Here is a 19,611-nt window from a genome sequence, read left to right on the forward strand (position 1 = left end):
CATTTTGGATGACATAGGGGTGAGTAAATTATCAGGAAAGGACAGCTTTTGTACTCTGTCACCTCTCCACTGTCGAATCAATAACTGCAAAAAAAATAAATTCATCTATTATTAATATGTTAAATTTTACACAAAATAATTAAGATGCAACACGACTTTGGAAAGAACAAGAAATAATTATTTTATTTAAAAAAGGTGCATTTAATTGATCAAAAGTGACTACATTAATAATTAGGGCTGCCCTCGGCTAAAGATTTTTCTGGTCGACTAGTAGTCGTTCAGTTTAAGCTGTTAGTCGCACATTTATTAATAAACCATATAAATCATAATAATGAGCCTTTAAATGCCTGCATAGCTTAATAAGCGCTCAAGCACACGCAAAACAGCTTTCAACAGCACACCGGCAGATAAACAGCAAGGAGACTGCATTAATGTTTTAATAATTTATTGATAAACTAGTGCTTTCTTTGCTTTTGGCTTAAGAGGTGAAGTCGGCAACACTGACTCGTCATCTCCGCAGTAGTGATGTGCCTGTGTGCTATGTTTCATACGGATTACGTAATCTGAGAATATTTGTTTTCTATTGGAATTGGTTCATTTAAAAGTAGACATTTTATTCTCTATAGATATATTTTCCATGTCTGTAAGGCAATGATACACAGTTTTTAAGTTTTGTGCTCAAGTTCACAGAGACCGAGACGGCAGAAAGCACATCCTGTTTACCTTCATTATTTTCTAAAGCGCAATGTTTCATTGTTGTTAGAACGTAGAGTCTTTACAGATTCTAAAGGTGTATTACTCTTATCTGTATGACCAAAAATGACTATGGAGTATTTTAAGAGCAAGTGATCGCACATGCACCTATATCTGTCATGCAGTAAGCACGCTAATATTCAGCTTCCACACGCCGCACAGACACTTGTTGCTACTACATACATTTTTCAGATGAAAAGCCATGTTTGAGGTCGATGAATGAAAGCGAGTGTTTGGATGTCCTAATGTACTATATTACCACACAGACCAACCGTTAACATTAACGCCACTTCCTGACGATTTGTTTTTTTCCTGCGGCTAATACAGTTTTGGTCGACCAAGCCTGTTCTCGTTGACTAATGGTTAGTTACAAGATGTTACAAAAGATTTCCATTTTAAATAAATGCTTTTCTTTTGAACTTTCTATTCATCTAAGAATTTTCAAAAAGTTATCATGATTTTCACAAAATATTAAGGTGCACAGCTATTTTCAACATTATTAATAATATAAAATGTTTCTTAAGCTCCATATTAGCATATTAGAATGATTTCTGAAGGATCATGTGACACTAAAAACGCTGTTAAAATTCAGGCTTTGCCAGCATGAGAATAAATTACATTTTAACATTTTTTTTTAAGATACCATTCTTTACCATGAAGTAATACATTATTATTTTAAGACCAAATGGCTTCACCCCAGACAGTTTGTATTGTAAACTTTTTGTAGTCGCTTCCACAGTAAACATGTTTGTTTTTTTCTTTTCTGCAGTAATGCAATTGGTCCTTTGGTGGCCCTGTGGATGATTTACGACCAGGGTGGGGTGATGCAGGATGCGGCAACACCGGTCTGGCTGCTGTTGTATGGCGGCATTGGAATCTGTGCTGGTCTGTGGGTTTGGGGTCGTCGTGTTATTCAAACAATGGGCAAAGACCTCACTCCCATCACCCCCTCCAGGTGAGATCAGCCTTTTGGCAGAGAGCATGAAGTTTGTGCATGATAATTGATGCATGTGCTCCTGTTGCATGCAGATGTGATGATTGATCAAGTGTAAGAAATCTTTTTAAGCCCAGTGCACACTGCACAAAAATTTTACCTAAGATCTCACTAACTTTGTATTTTTCTAAGTAAGCAGCAATCAAAAAAGACAGAAAAATTGCACAGTGTGCAGTGGGCTTCATATAAGTGGCCTCTTACAGGAAACACATGACACAAACACACACCATGGTTCCATGTTTCAATTATTTCTGACAATACAAAAGATGTCTTTCTTTTCCTGTAGCAAGTGGAAAATTGTAGAAGCGGAGGACCGGTTTTTGGTGAAAAAAGCTGACAGAACTGAAACCTTCCCCTTGGTCCTAAACCAGTGCTGAAGGTGTAATTGTAGACTACAGAAATGAAGCATGTGCTTTGGCGGCAAGGCAAGGCAATCTGATATTGAAATCTTGCTAGATTAGTTCCGTTTATCGGCTTTTCGTCTCTCTCGTTTGGGTACTTGCCCTCAATCCATCTTTGTGTTACCACCACAAATCGGGTTAAATATCACCGTAGAATGACCTTAATTTAAATTTTTAACACACTTTAGAATAAAGGCAGTTTAGAGACTGGTTACTGTTTTAAACCTTCGCTCAGAACTGCCTGGGTTTTCTAAATTTAGCAAGACACTTGTGCGCACGGCCTCGGCGACCTTGCTTTCTCTTAGTAACAAGACAAACTGTCAAAAACAAATGAGCTTGAGTTGATAATCAGAACAAAGGCTTTCCACACTATAAAAAGAAGTCTTGTCAGTGTTCCGAGAAAGCGAACCGCAGATGATTTTTATAGGGATGCTTGTTCGAGATCATGATTACTAAACACTGATGCACTGAAATGTAACCAGACACAATTCCAAACCAAATAAAAAAATAGTATTTTTAATAAGCCTTTAAAATAACCAAGCACATTTTAGAGTAATTATTTGTTTCTTTTAATATATATATATATATATGTATATATACACAAAATTTTACAGCTTAAACATCAACAGAAACATATTATTACTCTAAAATGTGCTTGGTTATTTTACAGGCTCATTTAAAATGCAATTTTTAAATTTGGTTTGGAGTTGTGTCCAATTACATTTCAGTGCATCAGTGTTTAGTAATCATGATCTCCTAACAAGCAGCGCTATAAAAATCAAAATAAAAAAGTTTTCTGCAAAAAATCGTATTGGCTTACGTTAAACTACAGCTACCCAGAACAATATAGTATAGTAGTGAGTTTTGCTAATTTTAATCAGAAAATTTTAAATTATAGTAATTATAGTAGTTAAAAAGGCAATAAACGTTTAAATAACATTTGTAAAAGTTAATGATATTAATATTGTTTTTATTACAATTTTAAATATTTTCTAGAGACAGCAACTTTAGGGCCCTATGAAATCTGTTTTATTTTTCCCAAATTATCTTTTTTCCGTTAACTTTTCTGGATTTCGTTTTTTTTTTTTTTCCTGTTTTAGTTTTTTAGACTGTTTTAATCGTTAAAATAAATTGTATTAATCAAACAATATGTTTAATTAATTAAAATTATGAAACTTACACAGTTTAACAGCCTTTTATTAAAAGTTTAACAAAAATTTAATTTTTAGGGGCCTTAAGAAATGTTTTTTTTCCCTCAAATATAGTTTCATTTTTACCAAGTTCTATGTTTCCATTAATTTTCTGGATTCCTTTTTAATAGTTTCATTAAATTGTAATAATCAAAAGCATCTCAAAATAATTGATTTAAAAAATGTATTTAATACATTTATTAATTTATTGCTTTTTATTTTCAGAAATACTGTCTTGTGTATTTACATTTTTCTGGTAAATAAATTCTGGCAGATATTAATTATTAAAAATAATGTTTTAATAATTTGATTAGTTCTAGTAGTTCTATTATTACATTAAGTAATATATTTCTGTCACAATTTCTTGACCCAAACTTTTATTTTGATGGGTTGCTGTGAAGACGTTTTGGTTTTGGACGGTAGTTTTGTTTTTTTCTCACAAGAAACGGTAACGTCCTCAATAATGGACTCTTAAAGCAGTTCTAAAGATTATATATTATTATATTATTGTTCATATACTTATATTTTGAGGCGACAGAGGCTGAAAACACAGTGAGTGTCCCACGCACTTCAATATGTGTGTAGTAAACAAAACCGCGCTTTTGCACAATTAATTCACACAAAGACATTTTAAGGCTTAATATTAATTGTACTGATATACTTTTGATTTATTCATTCAAATCTACAAATTCCGTGACATTCCACGTTATACAGTAAATTAAATTTTTATAACTGGATTCCATGATTCCTTCCACATTTTCCACTTATAAAATAATATAAAAATACTATTTGTAAATTATTTTGATTTACTGGAACAATTTGCAGTTTCTCAATGTGTGTGTGACTGAACAGATTTCCCACTGAAAGGTCAATCCTGCATGACAATCCAGTCTGGACTGAATGAGTGTGCATCAGGTGGCCACGTTCCCAGTCCCATGCCCTCACATAGCTCACAGAAATAACAATCGACATGAACTCAGCATCTGTCAGCTTGCTCTTTGCCTTTGATGTTTGTTGACAGGAAGGAGTTGGTTTTTTTAACCTAGGGATGTTTAGATGGGTTTGCATGATTTAATGTAAGGATTGTCTGCTTGTTTGTGCACAGCGCATATCTTACTCACATGTTCACGCTGTCTGTGTGTTTTAAGAGGCCACAGGAGAGTTTATCAGCACAAATGTAATCACCACAGAACATGCCGCTGTTTCCACCTGCATGCATGCACACGTGTCACCCTGTGATACACGCTCACATAGTAGGCAGAAACTCACAGAAAACCTGTCAATCTTGTTTTCTTGTTACTGCAGCACCTTCATCTCCTTGAGGACTTTTTGCATGCCTGTTAAAATGTTTCCGCTCCTCCAGACCTGCATGCTGTTTGTGCACCAGCTTTTCTCAGCGGCATGCATTGTCGTTTTTTGGTTGATCTACAGGTGTAACTGTATAAAGTTGTGTTTTGTTGCCCTCCCCTCGCAGTGGATTCACCATTGAGCTGGCCTCAGCGGTCACTGTTGTTTTGGCGTCCAATATCGGACTTCCAGTCAGTACGACACATTGCAAGGTAAAGATTGGGTCAGGGCCCAGCTGGCCCCCTTAGGTTATTGTGTGCACGCCACCGGATAGAGGAGGGAGCCGTCTGTTTTTACAGGGAACAAGAGGTGCCCACATCAGCTTTTAGCAAATGATGCTGTTTGTTATTGATAAATAATGACATGGATGTCTTCACACTTGACACTTTCCACAAATAGGGTGCTGTCCTGTTACAAGACACGGACAAATCTGTTGTTTCACATAGACTCAAATGTCTCTTAGACTCAGTTATTTTGACAGGTCCTGACTCGTCTTGACCTTTGCTAGACCTTGAATGTAATTAATAAATAATTTCAGAATTATAATACTTATCATTATTATTTATAATTATATAATTTTATAATTACAATTAATTGTAGACTTGGTTACCACGTTTCTTTAGCAAATAACTGAAATAAAATATGTTGAAATAAGTTGGAATACTAAACTTACTAAAACTTAAAAATGAAAAAAAAAAAATGACAAAAGTAGATGACAAAATGGCTTAAAAGGAAAACTTAATTTAACTAAAAAATAAGATGGACAAAAAATTATAAATAATAAATGAAACTAAAATTAAGAAAGACTAAAAAAAAAAATACTATTAATAAATAATGCTAAAAATCTGTCAAATTAGAAATAATACTAAAATAACACTTTCTATTAACAGCAATATATAGTCCTAAATTAACTAGACTAATTAAAACTAAAAATAAGATAAAGACAAAAAATATATTAATAAATAATACTATTGATAAATAATACAATTAGAAATAATACTAAAACAACACTTACTATTAACAGCAATAAAGTCCCAATTTCAATAGACTAAATAAAACTAATAAAAAGATTTAAAAATTGTAAAAAATATTTAAATAAAAGCCAATTCAAAATATTAATAATACTATTAATAAGTAAAGCTAAAAATCAGTTAAATTAGAAATAATACTAAAATAACACTTAGTTTTGTTTAGTCTATTGAAATTGTGACTTTATTGCTGTTAATAGTAAAAGTAAGATAGACTAAAAAATATATATAAATAAAAGCCAATTAAAAATGTTAATAAATAATACTAAAAGTCAGTAAAATTAGAAATAATACTAAAATAAAACTTACTATTAAAAGCAATATAGTCCCAAATTAACTAAACCGTATTAAAATAAAATAAAATAAGGACAAAAAATAAATAAATAAATGAAAGCCAAATTAAAAATGAATATATTTAAGAAATAATACTATTAATAAATAATACTAAAAATCAGTAAAATTAAAAATAATACTAAAATTACACTAGTAACAGTAATATGGTCGCAAATTAACTAGACTAAATGAAACTAAAAAGAATATATAAATAAAAGCCAATTAAAAATATTAATAAATAATACTAAAAGTCAATAAAAGGAGAAATAATACAAAAATAACACTTACTATTAACAGCGATATAGTCCCCAATTAACTAGACTAATAGACTTTAGCATTATTTTGTAATGTTATTTTTGTATGTGATATGTCATAAATATTAGTTTTATTAAACAAATTCAAAATTTTTATTTTTAGAAAATATCACATAAATTAGGTTTACTAGATCATAAATGCTTGCTTGCTTGTGTTCGAGATAAAACTCCAAATTACATATGAGCGAACAAGCCAGTTTATTTATAAATGAAAGCCTAAATAAAATCATGTAACACATCTTTTCTATTTTAGAAGACTTGGATTCAATTCATTTGAATTAATTTTTAATTAATGAAATATCTTTTTGTTGGGAGTAACTTGAGCCATGTAACCCCAAGGAGCTAGTAAGGGAACACATTACTTTTAATTTAATTTACAATGAAATTTTCAAATAAGAAAATGTGGATATGACATAAATAAGGTTTACCGTATTATGTAGGGTTGGAGAAAAAAAAATCCAAACCTCACATAACAAATAGAAAATAAAGCATATCATAAATGCATGAGCAACATTTTTCTAGTCAAGATTAAACTCTGGCAGGCATCCTAGATTCTCTGATCTCAGCCATGCAGTTACTGATGTCATTGGCTTGGTCACTGTTTCCAATGGTTATAAAGCAACTTTACTGCACACTGATGTCAATCATGGGACAATGACTGCTCTCACCAAGGCTGAGACGGCTCTCTCAAACCCTTTAGAAATGAAGACGAGCGCTCCCTCCTCTTCTCTCAGTCGTGGCCTTGGTGCATACAGGATAAAATAACTCTCTTCTCTTCACAGATGTGTGTTTGAGTGATGCTTCACTACATCATCTCTTTGTCCCCCTGCTCCTCTTCCTCATGTCTCTCATGGCATGTTGCTGTGTATTTGTCCGCGTTTGCTCGGGCGACTGGTGTCTTGCTCCATGCTATGTGTGTCCCTTACATTTATCTGTTGTGTTTGTCTTTGTCTTGTCATTTGTCGTCTTTTCACAGTGGATTTTGCATTGAAGTAATGAGCGCTCTAACAGTGCTTGTTGCCTCAAATGTGGGCATTCCTATAAGCTCCACCCACTGCAAGGTATTGGTATAGTAGCTTATGAAGCTTTGGTAGTGCTTAACTCCACCCCATAGCTTCACTAGCGGAATCAGCCAATCAGTGCTCACCTCTGCAAACATGTAACTCCATGATTGCAGCTTTGATTTACTTATTTGATTCATTCTTTTTTCATCTGCATTAGTTGAAGTCAATGTGGTTTTTAAAGGTACTGTGTAGTGGATACATTGTAGTCCAGTCACTAAACTTGTTAACCAAACCATGCCACTTGCAGCGATTCCATTTAAAAGTAGGTAATAATGTAAGGCTAAAACTTGACAGAAATGAGTCCAGGAACCTCACCTATAGTCAAAAGCAATACAAAAGCCTGTTTACTTTGTCGCTACACATTCCTGGAGCGGAAATGAACTGACCTCTATTTATTCTCTATTCTCTTGTGACCTCTATTCAGATTGAAAAACTTCTGGTAAAATCTTTCTAGCACTTTAAAATCTGAATTGAGGTTAAAGGTGGAGATATGAGGTTCAGTTTGGATTAGGGCTGTCAAGTTAACGTGGTCATTTGGTGTATAAACAGTACCAGTATTACAAAATATGATATAAATCACTTTTTTCAAAAAAACAAAACAAAAAAAGAACATTGTCCAACATCGACCCACTTAGATGTTTGTAACTTCTGAAGGCCAGTACTAAATGAAAAATGTGATATTTAGGCAAAATAAGAAAAATCTCCATTTTTTTTTTTCTTCTGGAGCATCAGTGACTGATTGAACCTTTTGTAATAGTTGCATATGAGTCCCTCAGTTGTCCTCAGTGTGAAAAGATACATCTCAAAATCAAACAGGCATTGTTGGATAGAGTTCAAATACACAAAAATGCTGAAAAACCAAAGAATTTGTGGGACATGAAGGATTTTTCTGAGGAACAGTGGGCAGTTTAACTGTTTAGGACAAACAAGGGACTCATGAACAGCTATCATTGAACAAAAACAAAACTAAAAAAACACAGGTAAGAACACAATATTAAGAATCAAGGGGATGTAAACTTTTGAACAGGATTATTTTTATAAATAAAAAAAACTGTTATTTTCTCAAATTCTGAAAGGAGGGTGTAAACTTTTGAACTCAACTGTAAGACTTAAAATGGCCTGAAAACATGATATGTGAGTTTTTAGTGAGTAATCAGCTTAGTGGTGAAATTTAAAGTAAATCTCTGTGTCTGTGACTGATGTTTAAAGTTTAAAGTTAACTATTAAAAAGAAGAGCTGAACATAAGTTCACAAGTAAAATATATTTTTTAAAGTGTTACTTCTTTGAGTTATTATTTTGGAATAACTGTAAACTTAACTTGATCAGATTCATATTAGGCTTTTAGAAATAAAATATTGATTACATTGTGAATATAAAATAGAATAAGAGCACTGCTACTGACTGACAGCTTAGTTTAGGGTATTTTTCAACCCTGTTTTGATATCGTTACGTCCCTTGTGAATGTAAGGAAATCAAACAGTGGGTTTTTCTGTTCTGCTATATTAATGTAATATGCTTGAATTGTCTTTAATTGGAGGGCTTTCTGGGTAAATATTTATTTAATGAATCTGCATATCTGTTTATATGCAAATTCATAATTTTTAATTGATTGACAGTCCTAGTTTGGGTATTAGAGTTAACAGCATTACTACTGCGAGCATGTCATGTCTTTCTGTCACAGCATCCAAAATATGAATTGGCAGACCGTTAACATTCAGATGAGCTTTGTCCAGTTATATTGCATAATTATGAAATGGGAACAAAGACATTGCAGCAATGGAGGAAGTTGCATCTTCATCAGGTTTATATTGATTAGAGGCTCAAAAAACAGATTTTGTTTGCTAAACAAATTCACAGAAAGGTCACGATGCTTGCTTTGATTTCATGGATTTAGTCACATGGCTCGCAGGTCAAGCATCTTACATGATGTTTGCGTAGATCAAGGGGTTTAAATCATGGGAGAATTAAAGGCCTGAGGTCTTTTATTCTCTGTTGTTGACTTTGGGCTGACTTTTGCTCCAGATTTAGCCCCCCTGTGACGGAGGCTTCGGTTACACTGACCGTATAAGAAGAGCCAGATCGCTCTTGTATCTAGCGCAACACCTGTCACCAGAACCCCTGAGTCACACAGCATGTATGGAAATGTTACTCCTCTTGCTGCACTGTGTTAGGCAGGGCAGGACATGACATGACTTTGCCTTTCAAGCAAAAGGAGAACATGACTAAAGCAGCGCAGGATAATGGCTTTGTTAAAAGCACTGGACACTCTGTCTTAATTATAAATCCCACTTCAGTGTGCAGACAGCACAGATGACCCAGATTTTATAAGGAAAGAACGCTTCATTTCAAACCTTGCGCTACTTTGTGTTCTCTAACTAACCCCTTCCCAGGAGTTTGAACAATTAATCAAATCCATGTATTTTGTTATTTCAGAAGAGATCTGATAGATTCACATGACCCTATGAAATCAAAATTTGGATCGGACAATGTCTGTTAGTTTTGAACCCATAGAGTTTAGTCAATTTAGCCACATTTTCATTTAGTAAAATGCTATCTATAATGTACCACTACCAGTCAAAAGTTGAATCGGAAGATAAAATGTCTTTTACAGAAGTTTCTTCTGCTCACCAAGCCTGCAGTTATTTGTTTCAAAGTACAGCAAAAACAGTCAAATTTTTTAAATATTTTTACTATTTAATATAACTGCTTACTATTTGAATATATTTTAAAATGTAATTTATTTTTGTGATTTCAAAGCTGAAGTTTTAGCATCATTACTCCAGTCTCATGATTCTTCAGAATCTAATATTCTGATTTGCTGTTCAATAAACATTTATTATTATTATGTTGAAAACAGCAGAGTAGAATTTAGAGCAAAGTTTCTTTGATGAATAGAAAGTTCAGAAGAAGAGCATTTATCTGAAATGGAAGTCTTTTGTAATATTATGAATGTCTTTATCATCACTTTTGATCAATTTAAAGCATCCTTGCTAAATAAAAGTATTAATTTCTATCATTTCTACCCCCAAATCCGCATATTAGAATGATTTTTGAAGGGTCATGTGAAACTGAAAATTTAGCTTTGATTACAGGAATAAATTACGTTTTAAAATATATTCAAATAGAAAGCAGTTCTTTTAAATAGTAAAAATATTTCACAATATTACTGTATTTTGGATTAAATAATTGCAGGCTTGGTGAGCAGAAGTTTTAAAAATCTTACTGTTCAAAAAACCTTGACTGGTAGTGCAAAATTGGGTAATGTATCACATTGTTGTGGTGTTGATTTATAAAATTAAGCAGTATGGTTATTATTGCTATGATTAAATGAGGTTTTGTGATCCTTTTTTTCCCTGGCAATTTGCGAGGATGAGATCATTAAAGCAATGGTTCGCCCAAACATGAAAGTTCTGTCATCATCAGATTTATTATTAGCTTTTTATTCATATAAAAGCTCAACGGTGCTTGCTTGCGTGCAAGATAAAACCTCAAATTATATATGAATGAACAAGCCAGTTTATTAAGGAATGAAATCCTAAAGAAAATCATACAATGCATCCCTTTTCAGAATACTTGGTGTAAACTACTTGATTCATCTGGATCAATTTTACAATGTCTTTGTAAAGAAAGTGTTGGGGATAATGCATTACATTTACCGTGAGTTATGTAATCAGATTACTTTTTTCCAAGTAACTAGTAAAGAAAGCATTACTTTTAAATTTACAATGAAATGTCTTGACTTAATTTTTTCAAATAAATAACATGTTACTTTGTTCTTCCATTTATTCAGTGACAACTCTCCTGTCCCCATGTTGAGAGAAATTGGGAGTAAGATGCAGAGGCACTTCCTTTAGCCATGAAAAGGCCCTTACAGTTTTCAAAAATATAACTTTTGCATTAATTTCCATTAAAATTGTAACTAAGTAACGCAATTATGGAGTTTTTATTGTAATGGATTACTTTTTAAAGTAACTTTCTAAAACACTGCTTTTTGATATGTGTGAGTTTTGGTTCAAAGGACCAAAGTTATGAGGGGATATTAAAAATATATAAATTTTTGTTTTGAAGATGAACAAAAATCATATACTTATGGTACAACTTGAGGGTTTAATGAATGATGACAAATTTTCATTTTTATGTGAACTCTTTAAAGAGAACCCTGGGTGTTAAGGCTTATATGCCTTAATGTAACATACATGCTGTCTCGTACTGAAATATGTAGTAGAAAACCCATAAAAGATTGATATTTAAAAAAATCCACATGGTTTTATACATATTTTGGCAGTACTTCTTGCTATTTTTACCACAGTACAACTCTGAATACACAGCTCAACCACACAATGAGCACAGCTACTGAAAGAGCTTACATGTTGCGATGGATATAAGCTTAGGCTTAAACCAGATGCCATACCATATATTTTTTTTCCCCACAAGGAGTCTAGATGCCCTCAAATATCTTAAATAAACCTCAAATAAACTTTTTCAGTGGCTGCGTCTTCATGAATATATCCTGCCAGGATGGCATCTAGCGTTACTTGTCTCTGCCACTTATAACCTCTTTCAGTAGCTGTGGTCATCGTATCAGTATATTATTTTTCAAGTTGTGTTGCGGTAAAAATAGCAACAGGTAGCATCAGTAACTCACAGAGTCCAACCATTTCACGTCATCAAAATAATGGCGCCCCCTATACTGCCCTCCAAAAGCAAAGCGCAGTAACTACACATTTGGTCAAAATTGAGTTAAGGCTTAAAATGGACTTTTTTGTCTTGTGGCAAAGTCTCCTAGTTAAATTGTGTCCCGTTTCAGAGATGAGAGTTTCAACATGTTTGACTTGCTGGTGTAAAAACTTTAAAGGCATTTTTCTCAGTTTCAGTGTTGGCGTAGATACTGTACTTTGCCTTTGGAGGGCAGTATAGTCCAAAATATGTATAAAATTGTGGATTTTTTTTAAATAAGAAAAAAAAATATTTCAGTAAAAGATATGTTGTTGTATGTCATAATATAGTAAAAAAAAAAAAGTAATTTAGGTATATTTCAATCTGTTGACAACATTCAATATTTAATCTATATCATCTAAACTAAAGATTATTAACCTTATTTAAAAAAAAATAATAATAATTTGATGAGCCTTTCAGTATATGCCAGTGTAACTTTATATTTCAAAAGAAGATTGAAAGATAAAAACAACTTTGCTTGTGATTTCATGGGGTCTTTAAAAAGCCTTTATAGAAATAACAAAATGCATTCCATAAATATTGGATTCCTAGTTCCACTTTGAAAAAATGAAATCCACCTTTTATTGTTTTCATATTTGTGTATCGTGCTACTGCTGATTTAGCCTTTTTTGTGGCTGCAGGTGGGCTCAGTGGTGGCAGTGGGCTGGATCCGCTCCAAGAAGGCAGTGGACTGGCGTCTCTTCCGGAACATCTTCCTGGCCTGGTTTGTGACCGTCCCTGTAGCAGGCCTCTTCAGCGCTGCTGTCATGGCCCTGTTCGTCTACGGCATACTGCCTTTCGTTTGAGATGGATAATGAGAAAGAGAGGGAGGTATAGGAAGGTAATGACAAAAAAATGAAAACCGAGACAGACAGATTAAAAAAATAGCAAGATATAAGGGGACAGCCTGAGGGGTGGGGGAGAGAGTCTTCAAATGCTGCCTGGAAAAAGCATCCAGAATCCATCGACTTAAATATCCTTAAATCTTGTCAAGAGTATTTATTTCTGTTTCATTTTTTTAATTGTTTGTTAAAACGTTACCAGAAAGCGACTTGTGATTTAAAATGGTACATTTTCAAATTCCAAAAAATAGCTCTCGTACATTTGTGGTCCTACATGTTCAAGGGAGTAAACAGATGGAGAACTGGACACATGTGCACATACAGTAGGTTGCCAATATTGCGGAAAAAACAGTACATTAAGAATGGGACTAGAGAATTGGTTTTATGACACAATTCACAATAAATTGGCACAAAATATAGGTATTAACTACTCTTGGGCCTCTAAATGTAGTGTTTTATCACGTGTGGTGTGTTGTAATCGCACCTTTATTCCCATTTGCTGAAACATCTACATACAGTAAATGACACTGAGAAGCATCCTGCTGTTCTTAGCTGCATTGCTAAAATCATACCTCAGCCAACCCTCTATGCCACATAAAAGACAAGTGACAAAACTGTGCTATCTCATTACATGAAATATATTAATGAATCTTTTTGTAGTGGGTAATGTGTTCCCTGTTCTTTTATTGTTGTATTTATTTTTAGATTATGTTACCATTCATACCTTTTTCTAAAAAACAAGGTGTGAAGACAAAATCATGTTTTGAACTACGTATGCTACTATAATTTCTACTGTGTATATATTCAGCTATGGAGTTTAGGTTTTTAGTTACGTCTTAATTCGAGATCTTATATTGTTACATTTAAGAAGAATTTAAACCAGGTTCGGTAGCTGCATGAAACGTATGCTTTCCCAAGCATATGAAAACGAGCAAAATATTTTACTAAGACAAGACACTACATTCATAATCCTGTCAGAGATTTAAGAATAATCACAAAGAATAAAACTTAACCAAATAAACTTTTTCTCCCATTGCCTACCCTGAAGGATATCAGTGAAACATAAAATAAAAATTCACCATCTGAGGTATTCTGCCCTCCAAAGGCAAAGCGCAGTAACTACACATTTGGTCAAAATTGAGTTTAGGCTTAAAATGGACTTTGTGACAACTGTTTTGTCTTGTGGCAAAGTCTCCTGGTTCAATTTTGTCCCAGAGAAACGAGAGTGTTTCAGAGAAACAAGAGTGTCAACATGTTTGACTAGCTGGCGTAAAAACTTTAAAGGCATTTTTCTCAGTTTCAGTGTTGACGTAGTTACTGCACTTTGCCTTTGGAAGGCAGTATTACATTAAACGTTTTATACATATCAGTAGGTGATTTTCACCCATTTGGCAAATCAATAGCCAAAGATTGATAAAATGATGATCTTGTTTAATTGCCATACTCTTTGACAGTGTTTGTAATTTCAGAACAATATCCAAACACTGTATAAAAGATGCTAGCAATAGTAATGTTCTCGGAGCCCAAACGGATGATGCCAATATACATACCTGTATGTGCCACGACAGCCAAAATCAACCATAAAACCAGCACAAACACGCAAACAGATTTACCCACATCACATATGATGTTTCGAAAGGCAGTGTTAGACTAGGCCTGGTTATTGCTTTCATATCAGCATCCAGATATTTGATTCAGTCAGGAGTTTGTTTAACATCAATTCAGTGGCATAAGTGTGTCATATGACGATGCTCTGACACCATAAGAAACCAAAAAATCTCATGATTTCAGTCCAAAAATGGCCAGGCTTACGTCAAACATCAAGTGACCATGTGATATCAGGTGAATTGTTGTAATCTGCCTCGGGATAGTCACCAGATTTGAAACTGTACAAACGTGTGGCTTTGAACCAATGCAAAGTGTTGCTGTTTCTTTCTTTCTCTCTTGTTTTGTTTTTATTTTTCATCAAGAACAAATCTATGCTTATATGGCCATTTGCCTTGTAATGTTGTGCTTTACTGTTTGTTGGATACAGTAACTCAGTACTGTGGTGTTTACATTGTAATCATGTTGTAGAATTTCATTGCAGTTGCCTAAAAATGCCAATCAACTAACTATTAATCACAAATTAAATATGAAATAACCAGGCGTAGTGCAAAGGTGTTTCATGTCATTTTGTGTTCTAGCAGTGTGAGCCATGATGATCCTGTGTTATGTCACACTGCTATATGTAGTACACAACTTTACATGGTGGATATGATTAAAAAAAAAATAAATAAAAGAATAATAATAAAAGAAATTAATAGATATAAATTTCATTAAACTATATTTTTCTACATATATAAGTTCTACCTGGGTGGTGACTTTTCTCACATGGAGAGTAAACTGGGCTCCTGAGCAAGCGATTATGTTAAAGTACAGTAACTATAAGAAGACAATTCAGTGCTGAATACCACTGAACGATTTCTTAAAGATGCTTATGAAAAAGTTCCAAAAAAGTTCAGGCAGGGGTTTATACAGTGTGGATTGGTTCCATAAATCCATCGTGTTTTTTTTTTTTTTTTCTTGCCCAGGGACGTCTCTCGTGTGAGAGTGAGTGGTTGTGAGTTGTTCAAATTTCAACAGTTTTTCATGATTATTTTTTTTGAAAAGTATGGCTAACTTTGTAATTTTGTTTCCCTGAAATGCAATATTGAGCTGGCAGAATGTGGTCAACCGGACCTCCACCAGCAGTGGCGATAACACCGTTTAGCGTCAGACAGGGGCACAGCTAGATCCAGTTAAACTTTTTACTAACCTGCATCCGATATTTTGCATCAACCTGGCGATATACTCTGCCTTTCTGCTATGACTTGGTTTGTTTTACAACGGCACGCCAGCGCAGTAAACGCCATGGTTTACGCAAGTACACGAACACAGATGCTTGGCGCTCTACCTCTGTGTTGGTCTGACGCTTTGGTACTCAAGAAAGCGATTGAATTGGCTTTTTAAATGTATCCAACATTTATGTGTTTACGTTATTAACGTTAGATTGAGATTCTCTTCAAATTGTTGCTATGTCACGATTTGGTCAGTTGCCTGGAAATACTAGCGATACTCAGATGTAAACAACAGCATGGATTGCATGGATAATGCACTACTGAATACGTTGTTCTGCTAATTTATGCTGTCTAAACCACGGAAAGAACGTGTGGAAGCTGCTAAATCGTATAGATAGGGTTCGTACAAGCGGCTTGAAAGTACTTGAATTTGACTTTTTGAAATTTAAAATTTTGAAAACCCTCAAAAATAGCAATATTCCTGAAGAGGAAAAGTGCTTGAATTACTGAAAGATCTTTGAAAGGAGTATTTAATTTGGTCAAAACAACAGAGCTAAGCCAGTAGTAGTACTGACAGTGTCGTGTAAACATGGCTGAAGATGCGAAAAGAGGAACAGATGAACCAAATTAATTGAGTCATTTACGTTGGAACCGCTCAGATTGATTCAAACTCGTAAATGTCAAGTGATTCACTAGCAAAAACCAGATCACATTAAAAGAGCCATTCATTTTCTTGTAATCATTTTTAAAAGCATGTAGTGATGGGTGAAATGGAGCTTTTTGAAACTCTGAATCAGTTAAACTATTGTCACAAAATGAGTCGCTATTTCGATTTGCTCTAATCGGATCGCGAATCATTTGATTTAGATTGGAACTTTGCGTGTCACAAGTCATTTGATTCAGATTGGGACTTCTGGATTGGAACTGGTTCCTGAATCATTTAGCGAATTGAACAATTCAAATCAAATGATTTGATATGCGATTTGAAGTCCTGATCTAAATCATATTCAGATCCGGAGTTCAGAATGTGGATCATGAATGATTCACTATTTCAAAGCGCTCCAATCGGATCGTGTATCGCAAATCATTTGATTTAAATTGGAACTTTGTGTCGCGAACCATTTGATTCAGGTCGGGACTTCTGAGTTTGTATCGCAAATCATTTGATTTAGATTGGAACGGGTTCGGAAATCATTTAGCGAATTGGAACAATTCAAATCAAATGATTCGCGATATGCGATTTGAAGTCCTGAGCTAAATCAGATTCAGATCTGGAGTTCAGAGTGTCCATCGCAAATGATTCACTATTTCGAATCGCTCGAATCGGATTGTGTATCGTGAATCATTTGATTTAGATTGGAACTTTGTGTGTCGCGAACCATTTGATTCAGGTCGGGACTTCTGAGTGTGTATCGCAAATAATTTGATTTAGATTGGAATGGGTTCATGAATCATTTAGCGAATTGAACAATTCAAATGTGTTGATTCGTGATTTGCGATTTGAAGTCCCGATCTGAATTTGATTTGGATCGGGACTTCAAATCGCAAATCACGAATCATTTCAATTTAATTGTTCAATTTGAACCCATTTTAAATTAAATTTAATGATTTGCGATACACACTCAGAAGAATCTTGCTCTGGAAATCCTGGTTCAGTTTGGCCAACCACAAACGGCGCCTTCTTGATTTGTTATAAAACTCTTCGTAGACTATAGTACTCCAAATGTTTTTTGTCGGTCCGACCGATTAGACAATAACATTTTCAGCAGCAATTATCAGCTAAATATGCAAGTTTTGTTCAGTTCAGTGGCATTGTTTGCATTCAGTGCTGCCAATATAGACGATTGATTGTGTTGTGACTCTAAATGAACGGCGAGAGTTGCGTTCAGTTTCGGAATTGCGTCTGTGTTCAGGTATTTGCGTAACCCAATGGCTGCAGTAGTTTGGCCACAGAGTTAGTTTTGAGTTACATATTCAAGGAATGGCATGTTAGCCACTATGCCAAATCGACTTCAGAGCCATTCTGTGTTTTTAGATGGACATGTTATGATTGGATAAATCCAAAGAGATCACTGTGTAAGATTTCCAGAAACAAAATCATCCATATCCACAACCAGTGTGTTGATAAAAGGTTTCATAACTGTTCTTGGCAGCCTAGTAGTGACATTCTCCCGTAGTGTACTAATATCATTTATTAGGTTTCCATGTTCTTATCTGCACTTGAAAATAGAATGTAGCCCAATCCTCTGCTGGCCTGCTGATTGCCTGCTGTGTGTCGTCTCTATTGCCATGATGTGAATGCTATGCTGTAACTGTCTGGAACCATCTTAAGACAGGGCTTTAGTTTTAACAAAAACCCCTTATCTGCATATGTACTGTATTGCTGTTTCTTTCTTTTTGGAACTTTTTTGTGAAAGTTGTCTGCATTTTAACTAATTAAATTATGGGAATTAAAATTACAAAGAATAACAATCTGCCGATCTCCTGTTTTGATTTGTTGATGGATGTTTTAAAGTTGAAATGTGTTTTTTTTTGGATGTTGAAAGAGTGTTTGATCTGTTTGGCCAACCTATTTGAACAAAATCTGTGGAAATACCCTTACCATAGAGATAAGACAGTCTAATGATTTTTTTTCAGCCAAATGTATACAATGACAGGGATTTATGGCGGCGTTTAACAAAAAAAAAATCTACATTTACGAGATTAAAGTTGTAATGTTTCGAGAATAAAAAAAAAGTTAATGTTTTTTCGAAATGTTTAAGGAATTTTATAAAGTAAATGTTTCGTGAATAAAAAGTCGAAATATTTCTGGAATAAAAAAAGTCGAAATGTTTCGAGAATAAAAAAAAAAAAGGTCAATGTTTCGAGAACAAAAAAAAAGTCGAAATGTTTCGAGAACAAAAAAAGGTCAATGTTTCGAGAATAAAAAAAAAAGGTCAATGTTTTGAGAATAAAAAAAGGTCAATGTTTCGAGAACAAAAAAAAAGGTCGAAATGTTTCAAGAACAAAAAAAAAGTCGAAATGTTTCGAGAACAAAAAAAGGTCAATGTTTCGAGAATAAAAAAAAAGGTCAAAATGTTTTGAGAATAAAAAAAAGTTGAAATGTTTTGTTGAAATGTTTTTTCGAAATGTTTCGGGAAATAAAAAAAGTCAAAATGTTTAAGGAATTTTTAAAAAAGTAAATGTTTCGAGAATAAAAAAAAAGGTCAAAATGTTTCGAGAATAAAAAAAAAAGGTCAAAATGTTTCGAGAATAAAAAAAAAGGTCGAAATGTTTCGAGAACAAAAAAAAAAGGTTGAAATGTTTCGAGAACAAAAAAAAAAGGTTGAAATGTTTTGAGAACAAAAAAAAAAGGTCGAAATGTTTCGAGAACAAAAAAAAAGGTTGAAATGTTTCGAGAATAAAAAAAAAGGTCAATGTTTCGAGAACAAAAAAAAAGGTTGAAATGTTTCGAGAATAAAAAAAAAGGTCAATGTTTCGAGAACAAAAAAAAAGGTTGAAATGTTTCGAGAATAAAAAAAAGGTCGAAATGTTTCGAGAACAAAAAAAAAGGTTGAAATGTTTCGAGAATAAAAAAAAAGGTCGAAATGTTTCGAGAACAAAAAAAAAGGTTGAAATGTTTCGAGAATAAAAAAAAAGGTCAATGTTTCGAGAACAAAAAAAAAGGTTGAAATGTTTCGAGAATAAAAAAAAGGTCGAAATGTTTCGAGAACAAAAAAAAAGGTTGAAATGTTTCGAGAATAAAAAAAAAGGTCGAAATGTTTCGAGAACAAAAAAAAAGGTTGAAATGTTTCGAGAATAAAAAAAAA

General features: G+C 33.7%; 1 protein-coding gene across 1 annotated transcript in view; it reads left to right on the top strand.

Moving 5' to 3' along the window:
• The window catches only part of slc20a2 (solute carrier family 20 member 2), a 66,988-nt gene extending 48,712 nt beyond the window's left edge, over positions 1 to 18,276 (top strand). The window contains exons 9-11 of the mRNA XM_073818578.1: positions 1,523 to 1,708; positions 4,813 to 4,897; positions 12,783 to 18,276. Of these exons, the coding sequence (XP_073674679.1) occupies positions 1,523 to 1,708; positions 4,813 to 4,897; positions 12,783 to 12,947 (436 nt within the window). The 3' untranslated portion in view covers positions 12,948 to 18,276. The remainder of the gene's footprint in view (positions 1 to 1,522; positions 1,709 to 4,812; positions 4,898 to 12,782) is intronic.
• The last annotated feature ends 1,335 nt before the right edge of the window (positions 18,277 to 19,611 follow it).

This window comes from Garra rufa, chromosome 15 (assembly GCF_049309525.1).
Source record: "Garra rufa chromosome 15, GarRuf1.0, whole genome shotgun sequence".
In the NCBI taxonomy this organism is placed as follows: Eukaryota; Metazoa; Chordata; class Actinopteri; order Cypriniformes; family Cyprinidae; genus Garra; species Garra rufa.